The sequence below is a fragment of the Trematomus bernacchii genome, unplaced genomic scaffold, assembly GCF_902827165.1.
Source record: "Trematomus bernacchii unplaced genomic scaffold, fTreBer1.1, whole genome shotgun sequence".
Taxonomy (NCBI): domain Eukaryota; kingdom Metazoa; phylum Chordata; class Actinopteri; order Perciformes; family Nototheniidae; genus Trematomus; species Trematomus bernacchii.
The window spans coordinates 740,320-764,343 of record NW_022987642.1 but is presented as its reverse complement, the minus strand read 5'-3'; the positions used below and the strand labels follow the sequence as shown (position 1 = coordinate 764,343).

At 46.2% G+C, this 24,024-nt stretch overlaps 2 protein-coding genes across 3 annotated transcripts in view; one reads left to right on the top strand and one right to left on the bottom strand.

Annotated features, from left to right (window-relative positions):
- Positions 1–768: 768 nt before the first annotated feature.
- On the bottom strand, positions 769–18,429 carry cfap77 (cilia and flagella associated protein 77). 2 transcript variants are annotated; one of them, XM_034133744.1, is made up of 8 exons: positions 18,307–18,429; positions 17,890–17,954; positions 17,610–17,677; positions 17,415–17,514; positions 1,820–2,060; positions 1,556–1,667; positions 1,211–1,294; positions 769–916 (listed from the first exon to the last, which is right to left on the bottom strand). In XM_034133744.1, the coding sequence occupies exons 3-8, from the start codon at positions 17,670–17,672 to the stop codon at positions 821–823; spliced, it is 696 nt and encodes a 231-aa protein (XP_033989635.1). In that variant the 5' UTR covers positions 17,673–17,677; positions 17,890–17,954; positions 18,307–18,429; the 3' UTR covers positions 769–820. The 2 variants fall into 2 exon arrangements, with proteins under 2 accessions (XP_033989635.1, XP_033989636.1); XM_034133745.1 differs by having other exon boundaries at positions 787–916; positions 1,556–1,664; positions 18,307–18,427.
- A 158-nt stretch (positions 18,430–18,587) lies between these two features.
- Positions 18,588–24,024, top strand: part of qsox2 (quiescin Q6 sulfhydryl oxidase 2) — a 22,832-nt gene continuing 17,395 nt past the window's right edge. The window contains 4 exon segments of the mRNA XM_034133743.1: positions 18,588–18,955; positions 20,711–20,811; positions 21,125–21,173; positions 23,252–23,357. Coding sequence (XP_033989634.1) covers positions 18,721–18,955; positions 20,711–20,811; positions 21,125–21,173; positions 23,252–23,357 — 491 coding nt within the window. The 5' untranslated portion in view covers positions 18,588–18,720.

Genomic DNA, 24,024 nt, shown 5'->3' with positions numbered 1-24,024 from the left:
GCGGGTCCTAATTCACAGTTTTTCTGGCCTCATAAAATCGTGGGTCTAGGGCCAGAGACAACGAGGCTGAGTCGGGCTGAGTATGCTAAACTAGAGAGAGCGTCGCTGGCAAGGGGGCAACAACTACAACAAGATGGACATATCTGACCGTGATTTAATTGTAATACACGTTTCAAAATGATGAAGTAACAACATACTGATACCGGTTAGTAAAAACCATGAATTAATGCTTTGACAAGTCTGCAGACAGACGGCAGGCGAAAAACCTTTTAAAATGCGTGTTTTCTAAATGGAGATTGGCTAAGCTAACGCAGTATATGCTCCGACCGTCCACACTCACAACAACGGCCTATACAGACATAAATAAAGCAGCGACTGTATTCTCCATGACACAGGCAGTCTGTGGTTTGTACTTGTTTAACTTTTGTCTAGTTTCTGAACAGATATGAGGAGCTGTGAGCTCTGAGTGCTAACAGCTAACGGCTGTGTTGTTTTTCTGGGGTCCTCTGAAGATCACGTCACGGCTCCGCCTACACTGCGTTACTATAGATACTACCCCAGTTCCTAAACTGTAATGGAAATGCGCCATAAAGTGAGCCAGTCCTAACGAGGCCTAGCCATAACGAGCGAGGCCGTGCGAGGCCATTATTTTGTATATATATATTTCTATACATATTTTTATATATATTTGTGTTTTGTATTCTGGATTGTGGGAAACGGTATTTCGATCTCTCTGTACACACAAACTGAAAGATTGACAATTGAACGACACTCAGATTTACGGAGCCTTTTTATTGGTGTTGAACATGATTACTCCTCATCAGAGTGGACCCTGAACGCCTCTCCGGGCCTGAAGACTCCTGAGGGCCCGCTGACGAGCCTCTGGGTCCCTGAAGGTGTTGAGAGCCGGAGCCACCTGAGAGAGAAAGAGAGAGGTTACACCTGAGAGAGAGAGAGAGAGAGAGAGAGAGAGAGAGAGAGAGAGAGAGAGAGAGAGACGAGAGAGAGAGAGAGAGAGAGAGGAGAGAGAGGAGGAGAGAGAGAGGAGAGAGAGAGGAGAGAGAGAGAGAGAGAGAGAGAGAGAGAGAGAGAGAGGTTACACCTGAGAGAGAGAGAGAGAGGTTACACCTGAGAGAGAGAGAGAGGTTACACCTGAGAGAGAGAGAGAGAGAGAGAGAGAGAGAGAGAGAGAGAGAGAGAGTACTCTTACCTGTGTGAGGGGGGGCAGTGTGTGTCGAAGGGGAGAGACGGTCAGCTCTCTGCTCCTCCTGTCTGGGATACACCCTGCTTTAAACTACACACACACACACACACACACACACACACACACACACACACACACACACACACACACACACACACACACACACACACACACACACACACACACACACACACCTTAAACTTTGTGGTTGCGGTGGGAAATTGGAACGTTAAGGTGGATGTTTGCAGGTGTAGGAGGATAGAAGGTTTGGAGAGGAGGTTAGGAGAGGAGGTGAGGAGAGGAGAGGAGGACAGGAGATGAGGAGGTTAGGAGAGGAGGTGAGTTTCTCACCCTCTTCTGTTGCTGCTTGCTGGTTTGATTCCTGCTGTTATGAATCTGTTCGTCCAGCCAGCGCTGTCCGTACTGATGAGAGAGGAGGACGCTGAGCGGGTCTGACGCCCTGCTGATCAGTTAGTCACTGTTACTATAGTTACTGTTATAGTAACCATTAACTGTTACTATAGTAACCATAATAACCATTAATATTATAGTAACATCATAATACTACTAGTAGTAACTATAGTAACAGTTAACCACTAACGAGAGTTTCCTCACTTGGTCGTGACTCCGAACGTGATGTCGGGCACCGCCGGGCGCCGTGAAGCCCCGCCCTTCTGTGGTGTGGGGGCGTGGCCCTGGCTATAGGCCCCGCCCATCTGAGCGCGGTATTGGCTCAGCTCCTTGGACGTCACGATGCCGGAGCGCACAGCGTCTCGGTTCAGAGACAGGAAGTCCGGAGGGAGGGGCTGCGAGGGGGCGGAGTCAGAACGCCTCTGCACCAACCAGCTGGAGAGGACTGAGAGAGAGACTACACTCAGGAACTACAACTCCCAGAGGACTAAGAGAGAGACTACACTCAGGAACTACAACTCCCAGAGGACTGAGAGAGAGACTACACTCAGGAACTACAACTCCCAGAGGACTGAGAGAGAGACTACACTCAGGAACTACAACTCCCAGAGGACTAAGAGAGAGACTACACTCAGGAACTACAACTCCCAGAGGACTGAGAGAGAGACTACACTCAGGAACTACAACTCCTAGAGGACTAAGAGAGAGACTACACTCAGGAACTACAACTCCCAGAGGACTGAGAGAGAGACTACACTCAGGAACTACAACTCCTAGAGGACTGAGAGAGAGACTACACTCAGGAACTACAACTCCCAGAGGACTAAGAGAGAGACTACACTCAGGAACTACAACTCCCAGAGGACTAAGAGAGAGACTACACTCAGGAACTACAACTCCCAGAGGACTGAGAGAGAGACTACACTCAGGAACTACAACTCCTAGAGGACTGAGAGAGGGACTACACTCAGGAACTACAACTCCTAGAGGACTGAGAGAGAGACTACACTCAGGAACTACAACTCCCAGAGGACTGAGAGAGAGACTACACTCAGGAACTACAACTCCCAGAGGACTGAGAGAGAGACTACACTCAGGAACTACAACTCCTAGAGGACTGAGAGAGAGACTACACTCAGGAACTACAACTCCCAGAGGACTAAGAGAGAGACTACACTCAGGAACTACAACTCCCAGAGGACTGAGAGAGAGACTACACTCAGGAACTACAACTCCTAGAGGACTGAGAGAGGGACTACACTCAGGAACTACAACTCCTAGAGGACTAAGAGAGAGACTACACTCAGGAACTACAACTCCTAGAGGACTGAGAGAGGGACTACACTCAGGAACTACAACTCCTAGAGGACTGAGAGAGAGACTACACTCAGGAACTACAACTCCCAGAGGACTGAGAGAGGGACTACACTCAGGAACTACAACTCCTAGAGGACTGAGACAGAGACTACACTCAGGAACTACAACTCCTAGAGGACTGAGAGAGGGACTACACTCAGGAACTACAACTCCCAGCCGGAGAGAGAGACTACACTCAGGAACTACAACTCCTAGAGGACTAAGAGAGAGACTACACTCAGGAACTACAACTCCTAGAGGACTGAGAGAGAGACTACACTCAGGAACTACAACTCCTAGAGGACTGAGAGAGGGACTACACTCAGGAACTACAACTCCCAGAGGACTGAGAGAGGGACTACACTCAGGAACTACAACTCCCAGAGGACTGAGAGAGAGACTACACTCAGGAACTACAACTCCTAGAGGACTGAGAGAGAGACTACACTCAGGAACTACAACTCCCAGAGGACTGAGAGAGGGACTACACTCAGGAACTACAACTCCTAGAGAACTGAGAGAGAGACTACACTCAGGAACTACAACTCCTAGAGGACTGAGAGAGGGACTACACTCAGGAACTACAACTCCTAGAGGACTAAGAGAGAGACTACACTCAGGAACTACAACTCCTAGAGGACTGAGAGAGAGACTACACTCAGGAACTACAACTCCCAGAGGACTGAGAGAGGGACTACACTCAGGAACTACAACTCCTAGAGGACTAAGAGAGAGACTACACTCAGGAACTACAACTCCTAGAGGACTGAGAGAGGGACTACACTCAGGAACTACAACTCCCAGAGGACTGAGAGAGGGACTACAGTCAGGAACTACAACTCCTAGAGGACTGAGAGAGAGACTACACTCAGGAACTACAACTCCCAGAGGACTGAGAGAGGGACTACACTCAGGAACTACAACTCCTAGAGGACTGAGAGAGAGACTACACTCAGGAACTACAACTCCTAGAGGACTGAGAGAGGGACTACACTCAGGAACTACAACTCCCAGCCGGAGAGAGAGACTACACTCAGGAACTACAACTCCTAGAGGACTAAGAGAGAGACTACACTCAGGAACTACAACTCCTAGAGGACTGAGAGAGAGACTACACTCAGGAACTACAACTCCTAGAGGACTGAGAGAGGGACTACACTCAGGAACTACAACTCCCAGAGGACTGAGAGAGGGACTACACTCAGGAACTACAACTCCCAGAGGACTGAGAGAGGGACTACACTCAGGAACTACAACTCCTAGAGAACTGAGAGAGAGACTACACTCAGGAACTACAACTCCTAGAGGACTGAGAGAGGGACTACACTCAGGAACTACAACTCCTAGAGGACTGAGAGAGAGACTACACTCAGGAACTACAACTCCCAGAGGACTGAGAGAGGGACTACACTCAGGAACTACAACTCCCAGAGGACTAAGAGAGAGACTACACTCAGGAACTACAACTCCTAGAGGACTGAGAGAGAGACTACACTCAGGAACTACAACTCCTAGAGGACTGAGAGAGAGACTACACTCAGGAACTACAACTCCTAGAGGACTGAGAGAGGGACTACACTCAGGAACTACAACTCCCAGAGGACTGAGAGAGGGACTACACTCAGGAACTACAACTCCTAGAGGACTGAGAGAGAGACTACACTCAGGAACTACAACTCCTAGAGGACTGAGAGAGGGACTACACTCAGGAACTACAACTCCTAGAGGACTAAGAGAGAGACTACACTCAGGAACTACAACTCCTAGAGGACTGAGAGAGAGACTACACTCAGGAACTACAACTCCTAGAGGACTGAGAGAGGGACTACACTCAGGAACTACAACTCCCAGAGGACTGAGAGAGGGACTACACTCAGGAACTACAACTCCTAGAGGACTGAGAGAGAGACTACACTCAGGAACTACAACTCCTAGAGGACTAAGAGAGAGACTACACTCAGGAACTACAACTCCTAGAGGACTGAGAGAGAGACTACACTCAGGAACTACAACTCCTAGAGGACTGAGAGAGAGACTACACTCAGGAACTACAACTCCTAGAGGACTGAGAGAGAGACTACACTCAGGAACTACAACTCCTAGAGGACTGAGAGAGGGACTACACTCAGGAACTACAACTCCTAGAGGACTGAGAGAGAGACTACACTCAGGAACTACAACTCCTAGAGGACTGAGAGAGAGACTACACTCAGGAACTACAACTCCCAGAGGACTGAGAGAGAGACTACACTCAGGAACTACAACTCCCAGAGGACTGAGAGAGAGACTACACTCAGGAACTACAACTCCCAGCTGGAGAGAGAGACTACACTCAGGAACTACAACTCCCAGAGGACTGAGAGAGAGACTACACTCAGGAACTACAACTCCCAGAGGACTGAGAGAGAGACTACACTCAGGAACTACAACTCCCAGCTGGAGAGAGAGACTACACTCAGGAACTACAACTCCCAGAGGACTAAGAGAGAGACTACACTCAGGAACTACAACTCCTAGAGGACTGAGAGAGATACTACACTCAGGAACTACAACTCCCAGCTGGAGAGAGAGACTACACTCAGGAACTACAACTCCCAGAGGACTGAGAGAGAGACTACACTCAGGAACTACAACTCCCAGAGGACTGAGAGAGGGACTACACTCAGGAACTACAACTCCTAGAGGACTGAGAGAGAGACTACACTCAGGAACTACAACTCCTAGAGGACTGAGAGAGAGACTACACTCAGGAACTACAACTCCCAGAGGACTGAGAGAGAGACTACACTCAGGAACTACAACTCCTAGAGGACTGAGAGAGGGACTACACTCAGGAACTACAACTCCTAGAGGACTGAGAGAGGGACTACACTCAGGAACTACAACTCCCAGAGGACTGAGAGAGGGACTACACTCAGGAACTACAACTCCTAGAGGACTGAGAGAGGGACTACACCCAGGAACTACAACTCCTAGAGGACTGAGAGAGGGACTACACCCAGGAACTACAACTCCTAGAGGACTGAGAGAGGGACTACACTCAGGAAATACAACTCCTAGAGGACTGAGAGAGGGACTACACTCAGGAACTACAACTCCCAGAGGACTGAGAGAGAGACTACACTCAGGAACTACAACTCCCAGAGGACTGAGAGAGAGACTACACTCAGGAACTACAACTCCTAGAGGACTGAGAGAGAGACTACACTCAGGAACTACAACTCCCAGAGGACTGAGAGAGAGACTACACTCAGGAACTACAACTCCTAGAGGACTAAGAGAGAGACTACACTCAGGAACTACAACTCCCAGAGGACTGAGAGAGAGACTACACTCAGGAACTACAACTCCTAGAGGACTGAGAGAGGGACTACACTCAGGAACTACAACTCCTAGAGGACTGAGAGAGGGACTACACTCAGGAACTACAACTCCTAGAGGACTGAGAGAGAGACTACACTCAGGAACTACAACTCCTAGAGGACTGAGAGAGAGACTACGCTCAGGAACTACAACTCCTAGAGGACTGAGAGAGAGACAACACTCAGGAACTACAACTCCTAGAGGACTGAGAGAGAGACTACACTCAGGAACTACAACTCCTAGAGGACTGAGAGAGGGACTACACTCAGGATCTACAACTCCCAGAGGACTAAGAGAGAGACTACACTCAGGAACTACAACTCCTAGAGGACTGAGAGAGAGACTACACTCAGGAACTACAACTCCCAGCTGGAGAGAGAAACTACACTCAGGAACTACAACTCCCAGCTGGAGAGAGAGACTACACTCAGGAACTACAACTCCTAGAGGACTGAGAGAGAGACTACACTCAGGAACTACAACTCCTAGAGGACTGAGAGAGAGACTACACTCAGGAACTACAACTCCTAGAGGACTAAGAGAGAGACTACACTCAGGAACTACAACTCCTAGAGGACTGAGAGAGGGACTACACTCAGGAACTACAACTCCCAGAGGACTGAGAGAGAGACTACACTCAGGAACTACAACTCCTAGAGGACTGAGAGAGAGACTACACTCAGGAACTACAACTCCCAGAGGACTGAGAGAGAGACTACACTCAGGAACTACAACTCCTAGAGGACTGAGAGAGAGACTACACTCAGGAACTACAACTCCCAGCTGGAGAGAGAAACTACACTCAGGAACTACAACTCCTAGAGGACTGAGAGAGAGACTACACTCAGGAACTACAACTCCTAGAGGACTGAGAGAGAGACTACACTCAGGAACTACAACTCCCAGCTGGAGAGAGAGACTACACTCAGGAACTACAACTCCTAGAGGACTGAGAGAGAGACTACACTCAGGAACTACAACTCCTAGAGGACTGAGAGAGGGACTACACTCAGGAACTACAACTCCTAGAGGACTAAGAGAGAGACTACACTCAGGAACTACAACTCCTAGAGGACTGAGAGAGAGACTACACTCAGGAACTACAACTCCCAGAGGACTGAGAGAGAGACTACACTCAGGAACTACAACTCCTAGAGGACTGAGAGAGAGACTACACTCAGGAACTACAACTCCTAGAGGACTGAGAGAGAGACTACACTCAGGAACTACAACTCCTAGAGGACTGAGAGAGAGACTACACTCAGGAACTACAACTCCCAGAGGACTGAGAGAGAGACTACACTCAGGAACTACAACTCCTAGAGGACTGAGAGAGAGACTACACTCAGGAACTACAACTCCTAGAGGACTGAGAGAGAGACTACACTCAGGAACTACAACTCCTAGAGGACTGAGAGAGAGACTACACTCAGGAACTACAACTCCCAGAGGACTGAGAGAGAGACTACACTCAGGAACTACAACTCCCAGAGGACTGAGAGAGAGACTACACTCAGGAACTACAACTCCTAGAGGACTGAGAGAGGGACTACACTCAGGAACTACAACTCCTAGAGGACTGAGAGAGGGACTACACTCAGGAACTACAACTCCTAGAGGACTGAGAGAGAGACTACACTCAGGAACTACAACTCCTAGAGGACTGAGAGAGAGACTACACTCAGGAACTACAACTCCCAGAGGACTGAGAGAGAGACTACACTCAGGAACTACAACTCCCAGAGGACTGAGAGAGAGACTACACTCAGGAACTACAACTCCTAGAGGACTGAGAGAGGGACTACACTCAGGAACTACAACTCCTAGAGGACTAAGAGAGAGACTACACTCAGGAACTACAACTCCTAGAGGACTGAGAGAGAGACTACACTCAGGAACTACAACTCCTAGAGGACTGAGAGAGGGACTACACTCAGGAACTACAACTCCCAGAGGACTGAGAGAGGGACTACACTCAGGAACTACAACTCCTAGAGGACTGAGAGAGAGACTACACTCAGGAACTACAACTCCTAGAGGACTAAGAGAGAGACTACACTCAGGAACTACAACTCCTAGAGGACTGAGAGAGAGACTACACTCAGGAACTACAACTCCTAGAGGACTGAGAGAGAGACTACACTCAGGAACTACAACTCCTAGAGGACTGAGAGAGAGACTACACTCAGGAACTACAACTCCTAGAGGACTGAGAGAGGGACTACACTCAGGAACTACAACTCCTAGAGGACTGAGAGAGAGACTACACTCAGGAACTACAACTCCTAGAGGACTGAGAGAGAGACTACACTCAGGAACTACAACTCCCAGAGGACTGAGAGAGAGACTACACTCAGGAACTACAACTCCCAGAGGACTGAGAGAGAGACTACACTCAGGAACTACAACTCCCAGCTGGAGAGAGAGACTACACTCAGGAACTACAACTCCCAGAGGACTGAGAGAGAGACTACACTCAGGAACTACAACTCCCAGAGGACTGAGAGAGAGACTACACTCAGGAACTACAACTCCCAGCTGGAGAGAGAGACTACACTCAGGAACTACAACTCCCAGAGGACTAAGAGAGAGACTACACTCAGGAACTACAACTCCTAGAGGACTGAGAGAGATACTACACTCAGGAACTACAACTCCCAGCTGGAGAGAGAGACTACACTCAGGAACTACAACTCCCAGAGGACTGAGAGAGAGACTACACTCAGGAACTACAACTCCCAGAGGACTGAGAGAGGGACTACACTCAGGAACTACAACTCCTAGAGGACTGAGAGAGAGACTACACTCAGGAACTACAACTCCTAGAGGACTGAGAGAGAGACTACACTCAGGAACTACAACTCCCAGAGGACTGAGAGAGAGACTACACTCAGGAACTACAACTCCTAGAGGACTGAGAGAGGGACTACACTCAGGAACTACAACTCCTAGAGGACTGAGAGAGGGACTACACTCAGGAACTACAACTCCCAGAGGACTGAGAGAGGGACTACACTCAGGAACTACAACTCCTAGAGGACTGAGAGAGGGACTACACCCAGGAACTACAACTCCTAGAGGACTGAGAGAGGGACTACACCCAGGAACTACAACTCCTAGAGGACTGAGAGAGGGACTACACTCAGGAAATACAACTCCTAGAGGACTGAGAGAGGGACTACACTCAGGAACTACAACTCCCAGAGGACTGAGAGAGAGACTACACTCAGGAACTACAACTCCCAGAGGACTGAGAGAGAGACTACACTCAGGAACTACAACTCCTAGAGGACTGAGAGAGAGACTACACTCAGGAACTACAACTCCCAGAGGACTGAGAGAGGGACTACACTCAGGAACTACAACTCCTAGAGGACTAAGAGAGAGACTACACTCAGGAACTACAACTCCTAGAGGACTGAGAGAGGGACTACACTCAGGAACTACAACTCCTAGAGGACTGAGAGAGGGACTACACTCAGGAACTACAACTCCTAGAGGACTGAGAGAGAGACTACACTCAGGAACTACAACTCCTAGAGGACTGAGAGAGAGACTACGCTCAGGAACTACAACTCCTAGAGGACTGAGAGAGAGACAACACTCAGGAACTACAACTCCTAGAGGATTGAGAGAGAGACTACACTCAGGAACTACAACTCCTAGAGGACTGAGAGAGGGACTACACTCAGGATCTACAACTCCCAGAGGACTAATACCCCTTTCACACCAACGGTGTTTCAGGGCCGGTTCGGTGCTGGTGCTTGAAAAGCACCGGGTTTTCCTGTTCACACCGCAGCGGAGCAGCGTCATAGCTCCGGAATCCGGTTCGTTTCGAGCACCAAAAAGTTGTCCGTCTAGAACAGGGGTCTCCAACCTTTCTTCATCTGAGAGCTACTTTCAAAAAATGAAAGTGGCCAAGAGCTACTTGCATCACATCGCTTACATTTATTCACATAGCCCTCATCAGTTGAATTAAGCTATACTTTTGTACACGTGTGAAATTGCAATACCTAAAGCTTATCAAAAATAAGGTCCAAGAAAACGAAGATTTCTCACATATTATTATGGCCCACATAATAAGTACATCACTGAACATTCACATAAGTGTCCTTAATCACCACCTTACAAGCATTTCACTCTTTTGTTAGTGAGATGAATGGCACTGGATGCAGTCCACCATAGAGGTGTATGCTGGACCCACTTAGGTTCACTTAATAGAGTCATTTAAATGTTCATCAGTCGGTCTTGTTCTGTATTTAGATTTCATTCATGTCAGAAAAAGCTGCTTCACAAAGGTATGTAGAACAGAACCAAATAAAGCAGACATTTTCAGTGCTGCTTGGTGAATGTTCTTATAGTTTTCTGGGTCTACAAGGCTCCAGAAATGTTGTGAGTTTTGCTGAGACTTAAGCTGAACATTATTTTGGAGATATCCACACGATTGACACTGAACAGTTGTTCAGCCATCTTTTTCTTCTTCTTCTTCGTCTTGACATTAAATTATAAACCATAATAAATCAATTGTATAGGTCTAGCCTCCCTATATCTGTGTGTGAAAATGGTTCCATCCTCAAAAACAAAAAAAACTAATACTTCTGCAGTCTAGCTGCAGCTTCTAGCTACGGTCTTCTGTTAAAAAAAAGACACTGAATGTCTTGAATGTGGCATCACACACATAACTTGAGTCTGAAAACAGCAGGAGGGAGTAGGCTATTTACAATAGCATTATAAAAACAAAAATAGTGCATGTGGGTGCACACTTACATTCTCTGTTTTACTGTTACATAAATCCCATGAATGTATGAGATTATTAATCTCATACATTAACTTAATCTCAGTTAAGTTAGCTTCATCATATCTCAATCAGTGATTAAGTGAATAATAAAGTTTCTATCGGGTCACTATCAGCCTGTCACTCATTATTTTCAGGGAGGGAGCGGGGTTTGGAGGAACGGAGAGGAGACGGTGATCGCGGAAGCTTTCCTCCTGGCTTCACAAACTTTACACAAGTATTTATCAACTGAAAATAGCAAGAGGACATTCATACTCTGCAATCCAAGACTTGATTAAATCCACCAAAAACCTGACATGACGATAACGAGTGTTTTAAAAAAAAACACAAATCCCTCCCTGTGTGTCTCTGAAGCGCAGCGACAGGGCCTGATTCAGAGCGGGTCATTCTGCTGTTAGTTCTGGACTGGTGTTGGTGGAGAAAGCAGACTGCTCCGTGTGTGTTGTCGCTGTGCTGCTGTCACGTCTGTTCCTTGATCTCTGCGTCACCGACCATTTGATATTCGTGTGACAGAAAAAATTCTAAAATAAAAAAACGTTATTGTCCAGCCGTGGCCGAAAAATCAATAAGCAACCTTACTACGCTATAATCGATAATCGAGCGGCGAGCTACTGAAAAGCTGCCCGCGAGCTACCGGTAGCTCGCGATCGACGTGTTGGAGAGCCCTGGTCTAGAAGCAAGAACCGCATACGTCACGCTTACGTCGGAGGGGGGCGAGATTAACCTGAGCTAACACTTAAGGCGAGTACGGCAAATAAAAGTTGTAACAAGCAGTAGTGCTGAGCAAAGTGACTAGAACGCAACCACACACTTGTTAAAAAAAACACACTTTATAAAGTCAGGCAACACTAACCAGGCTTCGTGTGATTCTGTTTATTTGTACCTTACTTTGACCATCCGTTCGCTGTTATTGATCATTGTGGAGAGCAGGCAGACGTTTGTTATTATAGCAGCTATCGGATGGAATCAATACATGGGCTGCACAGGTTGTCATGTCCGACTATCACAAGTAGAATCATAATGAAAAATACGTCGGTAAAAAGTGCCTGTAGAAAACTGCTTAGCAAGTAGTCAGTTTAGCTTCGGTTGCTATGCTAACATCACCCATGTTATACCAGAGAAACTTTCATAACAACGTTGTGATGCCAAACAGCGTGAATTCAGACTGACACCAAACAGCGTGAATTCAGACTGACACACATTCACTTAAGGGGAACTGGGGATATGTATCAGCTGCTTGTGTGACAGTCAGACAGTGAATACTTTAGAGCCGTGTGAGCTAACCCGGAGCTAACGGGAGAATACACTCCCGTTGAAGAGCAGCCGGCCAGCACTGAAGCGGTCGGTAAATGCCGCTGAAACACATTAATAAACAATGAACCACGGCACTCTGGAGAAAAGTATAAGGTTGGAGAAGTCGTTATTTAATTTAATCTGGCTTCGTATGATTAAAAGCAACGCAGTCCCCGGCCCGTTGTTGTTGTGAAGTGAGCTCCGGCGTTGGGGAGAAACTCAGCGACGTAAACTGTGACGTCATGACGCAGCAGCGGCAGCACCAGTCGGGCTCTGAGCGGTGTGAAAAGAGCCGGCGCTAAACCGAAGAACCGGTTCTGAACCAGAAAAGCTCTAGCACGGAGCTTGAACCGGAGTTGCGTTGGTGTGAAAGGGGCATAAGAGAGAGACTACACTCAGGAACTACAACTCCTAGAGGACTGAGAGAGAGACTACACTCAGGAACTACAACTCCCAGCTGGAGAGAGAAACTACACTCAGGAACTACAACTCCCAGCTGGAGAGAGAGACTACACTCAGGAACTACAACTCCTAGAGGACTGAGAGAGAGACTACACTCAGGAACTACAACTCCTAGAGGACTAAGAGAGAGACTACACTCAGGAACTACAACTCCTAGAGGACTGAGAGAGGGACTACACTCAGGAACTACAACTCCCAGAGGACTGAGAGAGAGACTACACTCAGGAACTACAACTCCTAGAGGACTGAGAGAGAGACTACACTCAGGAACTACAACTCCCAGAGGACTGAGAGAGAGACTACACTCAGGAACTACAACTCCTAGAGGACTGAGAGAGAGACTACACTCAGGAACTACAACTCCCAGCTGGAGAGAGAAACTACACTCAGGAACTACAACTCCTAGAGGACTGAGAGAGAGACTACACTCAGGAACTACAACTCCTAGAGGACTGAGAGAGAGACTACACTCAGGAACTACAACTCCCAGCTGGAGAGAGAGACTACACTCAGGAACTACAACTCCTAGAGGACTGAGAGAGAGACTACACTCAGGAACTACAACTCCTAGAGGACTGAGAGAGGGACTACACTCAGGAACTACAACTCCTAGAGGACTAAGAGAGAGACTACACTCAGGAACTACAACTCCTAGAGGACTGAGAGAGAGACTACACTCAGGAACTACAACTCCCAGAGGACTGAGAGAGAGACTACACTCAGGAACTACAACTCCTAGAGGACTGAGAGAGAGACTACACTCAGGAACTACAACTCCTAGAGGACTGAGAGAGAGACTACACTCAGGAACTACAACTCCTAGAGGACTGAGAGAGAGACTACACTCAGGAACTACAACTCCCAGAGGACTGAGAGAGGGACTACACTCAGGAACTACAACTCCCAGAGGACTGAGAGAGAGACTACACTCAGGAACTACAACTCCTAGAGGACTGAGAGAGGGACTACACTCAGGAACTACAACTCCCAGCTGGAACTACATCTATCTATTGATAGATTTATGATTCGAAAATTGTAAAAGTAGGGTAGACATGTGGAGATTATCCGACTGAACAAAACGTGATCAACCACAGACCTTATTTCCAGCTATTTTCCAAAATCCTATGGAGAAATTGCATTACTTTTTTATCGAAGGAACCCATGCGCAGCTTACTTCCGGGTTTTAGGACGCGTCACTGCGGCACTCTATTACAACATTTAAATAAACTATGAAACATAGTCCTGACGGTTTAAGCCTACACACATTATTTAGTGGGAATGCTGATACAGCTGATACAGCATTCCCACTACTTGTTCTTCTACGGAGGACAGCTTGAAATTCGCCTTCACATTTTTTTTTAAACCTGCCATAAGTCCCAACCCCTACACTCCTGAGACATCATGTTTCATGACAAACGTAGGAAAACATCTCCTCGGTTGAAAAAAAATCAAGCAAAAATATTAAACAAAATGCCTCTTGAGGGCATGAAGTGACAAAAACGTTCAACATGTCTCCATAAAGGCCCATTGTAAGTTCAGGCTGATCTTTCCTCACAGCAGCACACCTTTAGTTCATCTGCCACAGGCCACATTATTGACCCCAAAGTACACAAACAGCAGACTCATGCTGCGTTCACACCGGACGCGATGCGAATATTGTAATCGCTCTAAACGCTCGAGTTTCACCGCGGCTGTCAGCTGTGTTTACTCGCATCATTAAAACAAGACGCGCTGGCCAGGGGGCTACAACTACAACAAGATGAACATATTTGACCGTGATTTAATTGTAATACACGTTTCAAAATGATGCCGAAGTAACAACATACTGATACCGGTTAGTAAAAACCATGAATTAATGCTTTGACAAGTCTGCAGACAGACGGCAGGGGAAACACCTTTTAAAATGCTTGTTTTCTGAATGAAGATCGGATCGACCAGGCTAAGCTAACGTTGTATATGCTCTGACCACACTCACAACAACGGCCTATACAGACATAAATAAAGCAGCGACTGTACTCGCCATGACACAGACAGTCTGTGGTTTGTACTTGTTTCACTTTTGTCTAGTTTCTGAACAGATATGAGGAGCTGTGAGCTCTGAGTGCTAAAGCATCAACAAAGCCGCAGTCCAGCTCCTTCACAATAAAAGCCCTCCAGCGAGTGCTAACAGCTAACGGCTGATGTTTTGGTTTTCTGGTTCAACGTCAGTGACGGCAGGCTGAGATCCTCACAGCTGATTGGCTACCGCGAAATCGCGTCACACGAATTTGACGCTCAATTCGAAAAAATTGAACTCGAGCGGTTGTCGCGGCCCCCTCCAATCGCCTCAATCGCGGCATTCGCATCAACCGCTTCATGCGCACCGTCGGAGCGAATTTGTGTCTGTCCGCGTCTCTGCGTTGACTTTACATGTAATCGCGCCGCCCCCAAAAATCGCATCGCGTCCGGTGTGAACGTAGCATCAGACGCTCCTTGGGGTCCTGAGATGCTTCACGCGTTGAAATTTCACCGATATCTGTTACGGTTCTTCAACAAAACGTTCACATGTAAGAGGTTTATCTCTCATTCAGAACAATGGAAAGGCTCTCCTCTCACTGATTACTGCACATCACCATGGAAACCTTTGATCTCTGGACTCAAGCACAGGTGTTTCCTAACGTCGTCACCTCAAACACAAACACCTGTGTGTTGGAGATATGATATGATCAGAGCCGGCCCGACCCATTAAGCGACATAAGCGGCCGCTTAGGGCCCCGCAGCCGCTAAGGGCCCCCTAGCAAAAAAAAAAGATTTTTTTTTTTTTTTTTCTCAGTACACTGTCGCCGTGATAAGTATGTTTAATTAATTTTGTTAATATGCCTAGATTGCCTACTCTCAAAGTCATGTATTATATTATTGAGTCAATCATATAATACATTAACCGTGCTTTACCTGAACCTCATCATGAGAGGACGGCAGGATTGTAATTTCCCGTGTTCAGTGAATGCAACAGAGGCAAGACACCAGACCAATCAGAGAGTTGAATGGAAATAAACATCTGTCTTATTGGCTGACAGGTACCTATCCTGTGAGCTGTGACAATGTTTAAAATAAACTGTCAGTCGGACTCAGAGTTTTTGAAGATGGACATAAGAGCAAGCCAAAGCTCGCTTAGGGCCCCCAAAAGTCTAGGGCCGGCCCTGGATATGATGATGTCATAACTCCAACTGCCAATGCTCAGAACGCCACCAAACATCACATGACGGTTAACACTGTGGCCCTGAACAGCTCTACATCAAATCTGATGTTACGTAATGTGGTGTTACTATAGCAACGCATCCCTCGCCATAAAACACGATGTTGTCGTGATACCTATGCAAATGGTCAAAACAGCACCAGACTTCAGATAATGGTTAATGGTCCAGCCCTCAACATTTCTATGTGCCATTAGTGAGTTTTCCTCAAAAGCTGTTGCCATGGCAACGCATCCCTCGCCGTAAAACACGATATTGCTATAACTCCTATGAAAATGGTCAAAAAGTGCTCAAACTTCACATGTGTGCTAACAGTCCAGTCGTGACGACATCTACGAGACCGTTTTGACCGTTTCTTCAAATGCCGTTGCCTTGGCAACACAATGCTCGCCATGAAACACGGTTTTCTCATAACTTCTGTGAAAATGCTCCAAACGGCCCAAAACTTCACAGGTTTGGTAACGATGCAGCCATCAACACATCTAAGCGTATTATGGGGTGTCATCAAATACCATTGCTATGGCGACAGATCATTCGCCATCAAATTGGTTCAAAAGTTTGCAGTTCAAATATTCTGCTGCTTTTCCAAGCCTTTTTACTTTCTTCTCTCTCATCACACATTCAAGCCCCCAGTGTTCATGTATCATTTCAATCTAAATTCTTCACTTTCTTCTTACACATTACATTTCAGCATAGCAGTTTAGCGTCAGCTTTTCAGCATAAAGCATTCCCACTAGCAATTTCTTCAGGAATGCATTCTCTAGTTGTATTTATAAACTACAATACTGACTGAACTACATTTTAATTATCAAGCATTCAGCAAAGCCAAGAGCTCCTCCAACAGATCAAACATGATATATTAATATAACATCAATTAAATAAAACCAAGTCTGACATCTCCTCACAAAGATAGTGTGTGTGTGCGTGTGTGTGTGTGTGTGTGTGTGTGTGTGTGTGTGTGTGTGTGTGTGTGTGTGTGTGTGTGAGTGAGTGACAGCAGGGATTGTTGCCTGAAGGCATGTTTCCTTCATGCAAACACAGTGTGACAGCTGACCGATGCTAAACACACACACACACACACACACACACACACACACACACACACACACACACAGGCACTCTGATATTCAGTGTGTATCAGTTACCACATGTTGCGATTGGGTCTATTCAGCTTATATTTACCGCTAATAACATGCTAATGCTATCAGTCTTCATGTTAGCAACCTTTATCACAGGTCCAATATGAGTGCTACATGCTAATGCTACATGCTACATGCTAAAGCTACAGGGTGCTCACCTTCGGCCACGCCCCCGTCAGTTGAGTCGTTGCTCATCCCAAAAGTGAAATCTGGACCAGGAACTGAAAACCCTCTGGAGACGGACCGACCTAGAGAGGCCTGCAGTGGGCATCATCATCATCATCATCATCATCATCATCATCATCATCATCATCATCATCATCATCATCATCAAAAAGCCCTCTGTGTCTCACCTTGATGTGCAGCGGGTTGGTCAGCATGGAGTCTCTCATCACACCAAGCCTGGGGGAGGACATGGTACCTGAGAGGAGGAGGAGGAGGAGGAAGAGGAGGAGGAAGAGGAATACACCTGACTGAAGATTCACTCCATTTAAAGGTTATTTATGGACAATAACTTTAATACAAAGGTTAACACGATATTAAGTGAATTTAAAGGTAATTTATGTACATTAAAGGTAATTTAAAGGTAGTAAAGTTAGTATTTAAAGGTAGTTAGTATTTAAAAAGCCTCACCTGTTTGTTTCTGTGTCTCGGACTATGTCTGTTGCTATGGAGACAGGACGCTAACGTGACGTAAGCTGCGACGTGCATTACGTGGCAGTTCAACCGGAAGTTCCAGAGTAAAGTTTAACAGAGTAAAAAAAAGTATGATTTTAATATAAAACACAACTAATATAACTTAATATTCTCTTTGACTGCCACAGGACTTCCTCAGAATCAGTTTAATATATTAAATATCATCACTACTCTGCTATTATAACCTTATTACACTTATATTAATGTTGTTACTGTGACTGTGCTCTGTCAAAATATCTAATAACATTACATGTATTATTATTATTATTTATTATATAATATGTTCAACCTTGTGTTTCAAACGTAATGCTTCTTTAAATTAATGTAATTTTTTTTATTTCAAAATGTATTTACATGTTTTAGGTTTTAACTCCACGCAGCACGGAAGTGACGTCAGGCTCAGTTTGACAAAGATCGTCTATGACTCTGACAGAGGACTCACTCCTCAGTGAAAACAGAAGTGAAATGTTGTTCATTTCTCAAACAATGCTCATTAAATATGGATTTGAGTAAAAATGAGAATCTAAGAAAAACAAAACAAGGGCAAGTTAAAAATAAAATACAAACTCATAGAATATCCGAAGTTAATATTGTATTATCTGTATGGTTTGGTGGTGTTTTATAGTCAGAGTGGGACGTCTTCTCGCCGCTGTGGAGCTCTCTGTTAGCGGCAGCTGCTCTCATGTCTGCCCGGATAAAGCTGCCTGTTTCGGGCATAAACTCTTGTCTCTGACCGACTCTCTGTGTGTCCCCGGTGCTTCTGGAGGAATGCTCCGGCTCTGGTTCTTCTCGGTGGGGCTGTGGCTGCTCGCCCCCCGCTGTGGGAGCTCCTCTGCCCGGCTGTACACGGAGGAGGACCCGCTGGTGATCCTGAGCGGCGGCAGCTTCAGTCCGTCCGTCACTAACTCCTCCTCGGCCTGGTTCATCCAGTTCTACTCCTCCTGGTGCGGACACTGCATCCAGTACTCCGAGACCTGGAAGAATCTGGCCCGGGACGTGCAAGGTACAGCAGAAACCATGCAGAAACCATGCAAACACCATGCAAACACAATGAACACCATGCAAACACAGCAGGGGGGAAGCAACACCAGAACCAGACTCCATGCACAAAACTGCTAATTACTCCATTAAGGCGTTATGGGTCAAACTGGGTGTGTGTTAAAATACAACATAACTCCTCTTCAGTTCGGCATCAATAAATAATCCCAACATCAATAACTAATAACAGCAAATCGAAACGTGTGATGCAGAACTAAAGAGGATTTATGGTTTAATGGTACCGGTAGTTAAAGGTTTCCAGTGGGGTTAGGCAACCTTAAAGTGGTAGGTTATGAGGTTTAGATTGAAAGTTCTTAAAAGGATCATTAATAATAGCTTAGAGTAGATTCTCCTAATATTGATCCGAATCGAACAGCTGTTACTGACACGTGTCTGTTCTCCTTTGTAAACACCAGCACCAGACTCCATGTAGAAAACTTCTAATTACTTAATTCAAACTCTATGGTTTATACTGGGTGTGTGTTAAAGAACCACTGGGTGTGTTTTCTGATCCTTTCATAACTCCTCTTTAGTTCGGCATCAATAAGTAATCCCAACATCAATAATCAATAACATTAAATCGTGGTTTTTAGAAACGTGTGATGCTCATTAAGTCAGGGTTTCAGTGGTGTTGTGCAACCTTAAAGTCAACAGATGATGTTAGGTTTGGTCAACAGGTGGTCGGGCTGAATCACAGGAAGATATAAAAACAGTTTGATGGTTTTTAAAATAATATTCCGCTTTCTGTGGAGTTCCCTCTCCTGGAATGTGTTGGGGTTAAAATCCCAGGAACCCAGTGACATCACTATGTAACACTCGTGCTCCTATTGGCTAGCGCTCCAACACATTGTGCGTGACAGTAGAGTGAGCAGATCAAACCTGAGCTCATTCTAAACAGCTGTCGTCCTCTTAATTAGAATAGATGTTCCTCTCCGGTCTGTGAGCGTTATTGATCTCAAACGGTTCAACCAGAACTCAGTCACTGGATTATTATATCATTATATTGTATTGTGGTTGTTTACTATAAGATGGAAGTAAAGACTGCAAATACATACCAATACATATTATCTGATTAAAAAACTAAAATATACTTATTTTATAAAATACCAACGTCGGTACGGACAGAGCGACCTGTGGGAATCAGAGTTTAATCTCCATCTGCTGACACACACACACACACACACACACACACACGCCTGTCACGTACAATGTGTTGCAGCGCCAGCCAATAGGAGTGCGAGAGTTCCGTAGTGATGTCACTATGTTCCTGAAGTAAACAAAGGAGGACATCCTCTGAACTGAAGCTGAACTGCTAACGAGGCTCAGGGGGAAATGCAGCTGTAACATGAACATCCAATCAAACTGAAGCTGATATGAAGTGTGTCTACCTGGAAGTACAGAGAAGAGAGTGCTTTGGGTTAGAAGGTATGCTTTTCACAAATTAAGTTTGTCTTCCTGTGTCTCACCTGTCTGTGTCTCCCTCACCTGTCTCTCTCTCACCTGTCTGTCTCTCTCACCTGTCTGTCTCTCTCACCTGTCTCTCTCTCTCACCTGTCTCTCTCTCTCACCTGTCTCTCTCTCACCTGTCTCTCTCACCTGTCTCTCTCTCACCTGTCTGTCTCTCACCTGTCTGTCTCTCTCACCTGTCTGTCTCTCTCACCTGTCTCTCTCTCTCACCTGTCTCTCTCTCACCTGTCTCTCTCACCTGTCTCTCTCTCAGACTGGCAGCAGGCGGTCAGAGTGGGAGTTTTAGATTGCGCTCAGGAGGAAAACTTTGAAGTCTGTAAAGAATTCAACATCAAGTTCTACCCGACGTTTAAAGTACGTACAACACCGAGTTCACTGTGTACAAGTACTTTATTATACTGTATACAAGTACTTTATTATACTGTGTACAAGTACTTTATTATACTGTGTACAAGTACTTTATTATACTGTATACAAGTACTTTATTATACTGTGTAGAAGTGCTTTATTATACTGTGTACAAGTACTTTATTATACTGTGTACAAGTACTTTATTATACTGTGTACAAGTACTTTATTATACTGTGTAGAAGTACTGTAGTGATACCGTGTAACAGTACTTTATACTCTGTAATCTCCTCACTAATGTGTAACTTTACTGTTTCAGTATTTCCGTGCTCACAGCCCAGAGACGGAGCGAGGGACGCCGTACAGAGGTGAGACTCTAATGGCGCGTTTCCACTGCAGCGCGGAGCTCGCTTTAAGCGTGCCGAGCCGTGCCGAGCCGTGCGCGGCCCGTCTTTGGTTGCGTTTCCACTTGGCGTAGTTCCGGCTAGCGGGTACTATTTCCAAATGTTCTGGCCCCATAAAATCGTGTTTTTTTCCGGGCCAACAACCGGGCTGAGTCGGGCTGAGTATGCTAAACTAGAGAGAGCATCGCTGGCCAGGGGGCTACAACTACAACAAGATGAACATATCTGACCGTGATTTAATTGTAATACACGTTTCTAAATGATGAAGTAACAACATACTGATACCGGTTAGTAAAAACCATGAATTAATGCTTTGTCAAGTCTGCAGACAGACGGCAGGAGAAACACCTTTAAAATGCGTGTTTTTCTAAATGGAGATTGGCTAAGCTAACGCAGTATATGCTCCGACCGTCCACACTCACAACAACGGCCTATACAGACATAAATAAAGTCTCTCTACCTGTCTGTCTGTCTCTCTACCTGTCTGTCTATCTACCTGTCTGTCTATCTACCTGTCTGTCTCTCTACCTGTCTGTCTCTCTACCTGTCTGTCTCTCTACCTGTCTGTCTCTCTACCTGTCTGTCTGTCTCTCTACCTGTCTGTCTGTCTCTCTACCTGTCTGTCTGTCTCTCTACCTGTCTGTCTGTCTCTCTACCTGTCTGTCTCTCTACCTGTCTGTCTCTCTACCTGTCTGTCTCTCTACCTGTCTGTCTCTCTACCTGTCTGTCTGTCTCTCTACCTGTCTGTCTGTCTCTCTACCTGTCTGTCTGTCTCTCTACCTGTCTGTCTCTCTACCTGTCTGTCTCTCTACCTGTCTGTCTCTCTACCTGTCTGTCTCTCTACCTGTCTGTCTGTCTGTCTCTCTACCTGTCTGTCTGTCTCTCTACCTGTCTGTCTCTCTACCTGTCTGTCTCTCTACCTGTCTGTCTCTCTACCTGTCTGTCTCTCTACCTGTCTGTCTCTCTACCTGTCTGTCTCTCTACCTGTCTGTCTCTCTACCTGTCTATCTCTCTACCTGTCTGTCTCTCTACCTGTCTGTCTCTCTACCTGTCTGTCTCTCTACATATCTGTCTGTCTGTCTGTCTGTCTCTCTACCTGTCTGTCTCTCTACCTGTCTGTCTCTCTACCTGTCTGTCTGTCTCTCTACCTGTCTGTCTGTCTGTCTCTCTACCTGTCTGTCTGTCTCTCTACCTGTCTGTCTCTCTACCTGTCTGTCTCTCTACCTGTCTGTCTCTCTACCTGTCTGTCTCTCTACCTGTCTGTCTCTCTACCTGTCTGTCTCTCTACCTGTCTCTCTCTACCTGTCTGTCTCTCTACCTGTCTGTCTCTCTACCTGTCTGTCTCTCTACCTGTCTGTCTCTCTACATATCTGTCTGTCTGTCTGTCTGTCTCTCTACCTGTCTGTCTCTCTACCTGTCTGTCTCTCTACCTGTCTGTCTGTCTCTCTACCTGTCTGTCTCTCTACCTGTCTGTCTCTCTACCTGTCTGTCTGTCTCTGTCTGTCTCTCTACCTGTCTGTCTGTCTCTCTACCTGTCTGTCTGTCTCTCTACCTGTCTGTCTCTCTACCTGTCTGTCTGTCTCTCTACCTGTCTGTCTGTCTCTCTACCTGTCTGTCTCTCTACCTGTCTGTCTCTCTACCTGTCTGTCTCTCTACCTATCTGTCTGTCTCTCTACCTGTCTGTCTCTCTACCTGTCTGTCTCTCTACCTGTCTGTCTCTCTACCTGTCTGTCTCTCTACCTGTCTGTCTCTCTACCTGTCTGTCTCTCTACCTGTCTGTCTCTCTACCTGTCTGTCTCTCTACCTGTCTGTCTCTCTACCTGTCTGTCTCTCTACCTATCTGTCTGTCTCTCTATCTGTCTGTCTCTCTACCTATCTGTCTGTCTCTCTATCTGTCTGTCTCTCTACCTGTCTGTCTGTCTCTCTACCTGTCTGTCTCTCTACCTGTCTGTCTCTCTACCTGTCTGTCTGTCTCTCTACCTGTCTGTCTCTCTACCTGTCTGTCTCTCTACCTGTCTGTCTCTCTACCTGTCTGTGTGCAGGTGCAGACAGAGAGATCCAGTCAGTGAGACAGGTGATGGTGAACATCCTGCAGAACCACACCCAGCAGGACTGGCCCGACCGCTGCCCTCCTCTGAGGCCCTACAGGTAGCAGAACCAGAACCAGAACCAGGACTAGTTACAGAACTAGGAACAGAACTAGGAACAGAACTAGAACCAGGATCAGAACCAGGACTAGTTACAGAACTAGAACTAGAACCAGGATCAGAACCAGGACTAGTTACAGAACTAGAACAGAACTATGACCAGGACTAGAACCAGAACCAGAACTATGACTAGTTACAGAACCAGAACCAGGACTAGGAACAGAACCAGAACCAGAACTATGACTAGTTACAGGACTAGTTACAGAACTAGAACCAGAACTAGGACCAGAACCAGGACTAGGACCAGAATTAGGACTAGTTACAGAACTAGGACCAGAACCAGGACTAGGACCAGAACTAGGACTAGTTACAGAACTAGGACTAGTTACAAAACTAGAACCAGAACCAGAAGTAGGACTTGTAACATAACCAGAACCAGGACTAGAACCAGAACTATGAACAGGACCAGAACTAGGACTAGTAACATAACTAGAACCAGGACTAGAACCAGAACCAGAACTATGACTAGTTACAGAACTAGAACCAGAACTAGGAACAGAACCAGAACTATGACTAGTTACAGAACTAGGACTAGTTACAGAACTAGAACCAGAACTAAAACCAGGACTAGGACCAGAACTAGGACTAGTTACAGAACTAGAACCAGA

Bases quoted from the DNA above. Each gene is read 5' to 3' on its own strand.
- cfap77 (XM_034133744.1), bottom strand. From the start codon at position 17,672: ATGTCCTCCCCCAGGCTTGGTGTGATGAGAGACTCCATGCTGACCAAC. The intron at 17,515-17,609 runs GTGAGACACAGA...TGCCCACTGCAG, and splicing joins CCAACCCGCTGCACATCAAG to GCCTCTCTAGGTCGGTCCGT. The intron at 1,295-1,555 runs GTGAGAAACTCA...GTGTGTGTGTAG, and splicing joins GCAAGCAGCAACAGAAGAGG to TTTAAAGCAGGGTGTATCCC.